Genomic DNA, 7,797 nt, shown 5'->3' with positions numbered 1-7,797 from the left:
GATGAAGTATGTGTTAAGTGTTAAGTACCCGCCCCAAAATTAACTTACAACCAGTCACTTGTAATCCCGTTGACATTCTTCAGGGACGCTCCGGATGTGAAGGGACAGCGTCGCAAATCGTTCTACAACTTCCCCTTCTTCCTGCGGCACCAGGACGCCGTCGAGGAAACGTCTACCTCATCACCGCAGCCTCAGAAGCGGCCGCTAAAGGACAGTGACACGAACCTATCGCTTACCGCATCGCTCGAGAAGGTGCCGGTCCCCCCGCCAACGACGCCAAAGTCGAAGCGTGCCACGAGCTTCGTGAAGAAAAAGCCTCCGTTGGAGCGCGGATTTTCCGCCCAGAGTGCTTTACGTCTGAACCGCAATGCGGTAGTGCGTGAGTATCGGAGCAGTAGTTCGAGAGCGTCAGCCATTTCTCACACCTAATCTTTTATGCTGTACTCTAGCGGATGATACACTGTCCACGTCGGCTGCTGACGTGAGCATACTCGTGACGGAACCATCACCGGATGTTCCGGCTGTTCCAGCACCGGGGGAAACACTGGTCCATGTGTTGGTGCACCGTGAAAGCGAAGAGTATCAGTCAGAACTAGACGAGAAAGGTAAGCCGATCGTTGTGCGTTACCGTTTGGTTGGATGCATTCCTGCCATCGCTGTAATTGTTTGCTGTAACACCCGATACCCGACACCAACAATAGCAGCAATGCTTGGTTGCGTACGACACCATTTAGACACCAACTGTTCAAAAAGTAGCCGCTCACTGTACACTCCAACACACCGATTGAAAACGGCTACCCATTGCACCTCTGTTTTTGCTGTAAATGTGTTTTTTTTTTCTTTCTATGTTCTTCTCTCTTCTCTCCCCCCGCTGTTCTTCCGTTCCGATCTGATCTGTTCCTCGATGTGTGTTTGTGTTTGTGCGTTGTTGTTGTGCGTTTGTTTCTTTGACCATCACGTTTCCCACCCCGGGCGAATCAACCACCCCCAAAAAGGCGAACCCAAAGTCAAAGAACCGCGCGATCCATCCCGTGCAAGTGACATCAAACTTTCACCCGGCACGAACGTTGACTATCAAATTCTAGGTGGGCTGGAAGGTGAACCGCGTCCCGTCGTGACCATCTGCGTGGAAAGCCCGATGGAGTCGCCGGATCAGGATGGTTCGAACGCAACCCCCACCGGTACGGTCGCGATACCGATCGATCCGGAACCAATCGATGTGAATCTGCCCCGCGATACGAGCAACATTTTCTACGACTACGATGATCAATCGACGCGAGTTTCGACGACCGCGGGAGGATCCGGAGAGAGTGCCGATTTAAATAAAATCGAGTACGATCCGGCCAGTGGTGGCGGTTCCGTGACGGTTGAAATAACGAATGAAGTGGAATGTAAAGCAGGTCGATCGTCCGCCTCTGCCGGCGGTCGTCATGACGAACAGACCGGCCGGCCGTCTAGCATCACCGAACAGGATCTGTCTGAAGGTTCGTCGAGCTGACCATCGGAACGAACAGTGGACGAAGAAAAAACGGCAGATGACAGTTGACAATCTTCTATCTGAGTAAGTTTCACGCTCGCCTCTTATCTCAAGACCATCAAACGACCCAGCCTCGGGTCAGGGTGCATACACTTTCTTTGCTTTAGTCTGGGATAACTGAGACGATGGAAGGGATAGCATCACAAATAGCAATGTATCTTAAACAAGAAAACAAACTACGTACACTGTAAGTCCCGTAAAGAATGCATGTACATGACCGCTTTACCAAAGATTACTTCACATCAGTAGAAGTGCTAGTACTAAACGAACTCTGCAGTTCCCCTACGGTTACGGTTTAGTTTGATAGATTAATGGGTAATTCTAATTCGATTGTAGCATTTTAAGATGAGATAAATAGTATTTGTATAGCCAGTGGTACTGGATTGGGGGAGGACATACACACCTCGGGATTAGACATCACATAGGAAAGGGGTTGTGGCTAAATGCTGCGAAATGGTAAGCAAAGGGTGATTAAATCTGCATTTACGCTAAGTGTGTTAATCGATTGTTCTATTTCACTCTGCTTCTAACCACACTTTTCTAACAGACCACTGTTTGTTGGTAAAATCGTTACACTTCTTGCATATCAGTTTGTGATTTGTATTATCAGTAGTAGTACCCCAGGATGGATGCAACTCCAGCAGTGGAGTTTCTGATCCTACAAAACAGATGCTTTCGTACTAAATATATATATTTTTTTAAGTGCAGTTATGCATTTAGTATATAAGTAGAGTTTTGGAATTAGAACGAGAAGAGAGAGAAAGAATGAGAGAGAGAGAGAGAGAGAGCGCGTCATATTGGTTTAAAGGATCACAATGTTTGAGTCGTCCGATCGAGGGTAGGAATACAGTAAAAGAGCAACAAATAGGAAGATTTCTTTTTCTACCTTTAAAAAAAGAGAAATATTATGATAATCAAAAGCAGAACAGAGATGAATTTATACAAAACACAAACTATTTTCTTTCCTTTTCTATGCGTCCTCCGATAGCTCAGAGTTATGTGTTACCGCACAAGACTATCTCTATTGCCCGGTGTAACATTGAAAAAAGGAAAGATCCGAACGGAAACGTTGGGAAATGATGCCTAAATCATCAATCGAATTTACTAGTAGCCACTACTAACGCTAGCTGAAACGGTTAGACACTATTATAGTCACTACTTGTTTCATCTCTGTCAGTTTCATTACTGTGCACGAACTTTACGATAAACACTGTACGATGCTGACATGGCAATCTGCAAAATCTGCTGTATGATGTACACTATAGGCCCCATAGTGGTAGAATGAGATGGGTAAGATTGGCACACCCCGGTTGCGGGGTTGCATTAGCGGCGGTAAAGTGCATATTCTAATTGTTTGTACAAATTAGCGAACCAAACACCTTGATATTTAAATCGATTTAACTGAACGAGAACATACCATATACCGTTCCGGACTTCACTAGCGGTGGAGGTTTTCTAGTGGATAGGGTTGTTTGCTTTTTTCCTTTCCATTCACCTCACGTTTCTTCAACGGTGTTATCCAATTAAGCTATGTACGCAGCATCGAAACGTGTGGAGCGAATGTACAGAGTGTGTGTAATGCTTCTCAATCGCAGTAAAATAATATAAAAGGGCCATCGCCCAGTTAGTGCGTAATGAATACTGTTGATAGGATAGCATGTAGTTTTGAGAAGAAGCAACCAGAAAATAAACCCCCCCTCTCCCCACAAGGAACACTGGTCTTCGAAGGTTCGGATCGTCTTACTATTAAGGGAACCGATTCGCAGCGGATGCTGACAACCTTGGCAGCGAAAACCAATTCCTTACATTGTATACAAACAAACAAACAAAAAAACGAAGCTCAGTCAGATTACGGCTGTTTAATGAAAAATTAATTTAATTTACCCTATCGCAAACCCATCAGGCCTGTGATGCCGATCGGTGCATAGTGGTTAGTGAACCGTACTTGTAACACGAAAGTAAGTTAATACGCTTAAAACGTAGATATTGAGGTGTGCTAGCAATCACACGTATGTCAAATTTAGTAGCTAAGAAACATAAAACAAAAATCCGCATGCTCACGACACCGCCAGGTCGATGCTGTCCAGTCGGGCACGAGCAATACACATCTCCAAATCGCAGCTTCCAACCTAAAGTTAGGTATGATAGAATGAAGGAGCAACCATTTAAAAGGGTTCAGAAAGTATGCAAAAATCGAACAGAAGAAGTGGAAGATGGGAAATGTACATAAAGTTCAACAAAAGAAAAAAACAACAACAACGGAATGGATGACAACATCCGGCAATATATATTAACCACGTTACTCACGTTATTAAACAAGCAAAACACAAACAACCCCACAATATACATTATAATCACGGCAGTAAGATTAAAGAAAATAACATTCCATTGCAATAAGGGTAAAGCTGAGTAGAGCAGGAAAGAAAAACAAAACAAAAAAAATAATAAAGTATAACGTTGAACTAAATGTAAGAGAAGAAAAATGAAAGAAAAATATATAAATAGGATAAAAAATATAAAAAAAAACATGTGTATCACACAAACACGACACGAATGGAGAAAAACAATAAATTTTCTTAGAGAGGTTACAGTTGTTAAAAAAAACCCCAGTAAAATAATAGAAAACAGCTAACCACTTTTCTCTCGGCGCCATCGAATGACGTTTCAGAAAAGGGAGGAAAGCTAAAAATCATTAACGAAACGGCTTAGGATCACAGAGATAGATTGTTGTTGATTTAGTTCTAACTAAACGTAATACACAGTAAACAAAACATAGATGATATAGAGTGAAGCAAAGGGTAATGGAAAGATTTATCTCCCCCAGATCGAGTTTAGTTCGACCATTGCGTTGTCGATGTTGGGTTTTGTTTGAGTTTCACTGATTACGCTTCTGTCACACAGTCGATCGTTACCTGGTGATACGAGTTGACAAAGCGATTAAGAGTTATACACCAAAAAAAAAACAAACAATACAAAGAAGTCTTATAAAAAATGCAAATCGAGATGTTGTGTCTGTACATAGGATGGATATGGAAGGTATTGCAAGAAGAACTTCACGTTTAATGCTTATTACATTACACACGCCAGCGCTATGAAGAAGACCACACAGCAAAGCTACAGACGCTTGTTTTAATTCCATAAGTAGTGTGCTCTGTACCCTATCGCTTACAATACCGATCCGCCATTGATTCGTTAGAAATTGATTATGGGACTTTTTTTGTAGACCCAAAAGGGCAAAGAGACCCTATCCAACTGACGCTTTAAGCGTTGCAATCTTCAGTGTCTAGCGTGTCCCTGGCCTCAGAGACTGTGAACCAAAACAAAATCGTCTAACAATTCGGGTATCAACCGGAACCCTGTGTCCACCCCGTAAATAGAGCAACGAAGCAATAAATGACAATAGCCACCACAGCGCCACCGCAAGATTCTAGCGCCCGAATGCAAAACTTACCCCTTTAAACTCCCCCTACGCGATCGGCCACTGTCGTCCGAATAGCTTTGATAGGTGATTATCTACTTCTTGTCTGCGCGCCCGATCAAATTAACCAATCAAAAGTGATCGTGACTTGCTCGATCGCATCACTTACACCCGATTGTAGGTAATCTTCCTCAGTAGTAGCAACCGAAGTACTGGCAACGGCCCATACGGGCGAGAGAATGTCGTTTCCTTGCGCGCGCGGGGAAGGTTGATTGCCTTCAATTGGCCGCTTTTCTCTCACCCTCCGGGACGGCACCACAGCCTCCATCGTGCGGTACTTGCGATGAAAGGTCTTCGAATCGTGTGTGAGTGTCGTCTGCTCATCTTTTAGGCATTCGCCTGCAAGATATTCCGGGCCACGCTAAGTGTGTCGCGATCGTGGCTGGCTGCACTTTATATTGCGAAAACACAACACCAATTGCGAGGTTGTTGTTTGATGTTATCTTAAGTTGCGCCAAGCGAGTACATTCTTCAGGGACGTTTCATTTCCAAAGGCCTACACATTGGACGTTATAAAACGTTTTAGCGTTATGTTGCTACTGCTGTGTTTTATGAGTTAAGCATCAACATTGCACTTCAATAATCGCAAGATCCTATTTCCGAGGTATTACATTGTGATAGCACTCCGTACAATTTAAAGTCAAAATTCCAATCATGATTTTCGTTTAAATAAATAATAAGAGCACATCGAGAGGTTGTAAAAGCTAAATTGTGAGCATTGGATTCTAATGTGAAACCATAAATAATTTAACCAATCGTAAACACAAAAGATTTTCAATATGAATCACCTCCACCTAAACGTTATTCGTTCTATCTTCGTATCTGTTGTAAATACAAGTGCATAATAATTTTTATCATTACAATATTTAAGCGAAAGACAGAGTCAATTAATTGCCCTTCGTTTTTTTATTGTCCTCTGTTGACCACATGTCCGTAATATTCATTTTTGGGGTGCAGTAAAGTTCTCATTACAGAGACGGCAGTAAAGCATTGAGGCATGTCTTTGACCGGTTAGGCAGTTCCAATGTCTCCGAACATTAGCAAGCAAGAGCGCAACTATTGTTTTGCACCAACAAATACGCTTCGAATAGCAAAGTAAAAACACAGATGCATAAACCATACCATTTTACGGACAGTTGGCATAAACCTCGTTAGCTGCATTAATAACGTGCTGTATTAGTGTTAAGCGAATTTATCGTGATAGTGCGCTAGTGTAAATCATGTTTGCAGAGCCATACCCAAGTGTTGCACCAGCGTTGAAAGCCATTTTGAAATGGCAATAATAGTAGGGCAGAAAAGAAACACTCCGCCCTGTTAAGGAGAGGTGTGTGCATTTGATTTATGTTATCGATCCCTTCGCTTGTTATGTAGTTTTACAGAATTTTTGCAAACATTTACCCCCGTAGATGTGTCTCCTGGGACACATTTTGCGTAAAGGTAAATAATGCAACTAGAATAAGATCGTTTGTAAGACACAGTTACGTTAGATTCCATTGAACGTTCTTCCGATCTCTTCGGCTGGTGTAAATTGCTATGAAAGTAAATAAGTATAGGATTTCTTTTAATTTCCCCTTCTTTACCTATTGATTGCATCGATTCAACAAGAAAGCAAGATGTGCTTGCCTAAGCATGTATGCGAAAACGGGCAAATGTAAAAACACACATACAACAAACAGCAAAGTAATAATATATTTAACACACTTTAAAATCATCTTCTGCTTCTATCTTTAAACCCTTTCCTCCTTGTGAAACAATCAGCAAACACTGAATGCAAAAAAAGATAACAACTTTTGATTTTGTTCATGATGCGCACAGTGCAATACAATAAGTTCACCGAAAACCGCAAGCAAGTACACCTCGAAGGAGTTTTAAACAAAATAGAAAAAAGAACAGCAAACAGCAAAAAATAAAACAATAAGCTACAAAGCATTACGAACAAGCAAAACAGATTTAGTAATGTAGCGCTACATTTATGAACAAAACAGCACGATAAGATGGTAAGGTAAATTAAAGCTGAAACTGCAACTGGAAGCGAACATTGTAGAAAGTTAGCTAGAATTTTGTTAAATTATATAAGTATAAGCCCCGAGCTAGTGTAACAAAATGTGAAGAAAAACGAAACAAATAAAAATTATAACATTCCCTTAATGTAATTGAAAAAAGCAAAACAAAACAGAGAAAAACTAAACCCAAAAAAAAACTAACATAAAGTAAAGAGTTCTGCTGCGTGCTACAAATAACACACGCAAGTGAGGAAAAAAACAACAACATACACACAGAAAAACGAATAACAAATGAAACGAAGACAAATTATTGAAATTTATAGAAAACAGATTTGAAAGGTTGTGTAATTATTTAGATGATACCAAAAACTATATATATACTTATACATATACAAATTATGCAAATTCGCGATAAAAAACAAACAAACAGAACGGAACACGAACACATAACAGCAGAAAGGGAAATATTAACACTGAGGGGTGGAAGTATAAAATGGCGGTATGAAAGTGCGCGTGGATGTGTGTGTGGGAAGTTAGAAAAGTTTGTAAAGAGTAAGAGAATATAAAGCAGAGAAAAGCGCGCTCAACGATAGGAAAAAAAACGTGTCGTGGAGATAGTTAATACAGAGAGGCTAAAAATATCAACAAAGCAAAAGAAAAAATCCCATTGTACATAGAACAAACCCAAAAACCAAGAGTAATAAAACCTGAAACATTAAAAGATATAATGAAACAATGCAGCAGATTCGTTGGGTGTACCGTTTTGCCTTCCGATTAAG

The 7,797-nt window shown here is 41.1% G+C and overlaps 1 protein-coding gene across 3 annotated transcripts in view; it reads left to right on the top strand.

Moving 5' to 3' along the window:
• The window catches only part of LOC128302273 (sodium channel protein 60E), a 25,904-nt gene extending 18,624 nt beyond the window's left edge, over nt 1-7,280 (top strand). For all 3 annotated transcript variants that reach the window (XM_053039061.1, XM_053039060.1, XM_053039059.1), the window contains 4 exons: nt 1-6; nt 84-379; nt 450-605; nt 996-7,280. The exon at nt 1-6 is cut by the window's left edge and continues 294 nt beyond it. In XM_053039061.1, coding sequence (XP_052895021.1) covers nt 1-6; nt 84-379; nt 450-605; nt 996-1,498 — 961 coding nt within the window. In that variant the 3' untranslated portion in view covers nt 1,499-7,280. The remainder of the gene's footprint in view (nt 7-83; nt 380-449; nt 606-995) is intronic.
• Nucleotides 7,281-7,797: the final 517 nt, after the last annotated feature.

Source organism: Anopheles moucheti, chromosome 3, assembly GCF_943734755.1.
Source record: "Anopheles moucheti chromosome 3, idAnoMoucSN_F20_07, whole genome shotgun sequence".
Lineage (NCBI taxonomy): Eukaryota > Metazoa > Arthropoda > Insecta > Diptera > Culicidae > Anopheles > Anopheles moucheti.
Note: the sequence above shows the minus strand (reverse complement) of the source record. Positions and strands in the feature narration are given on the sequence as shown.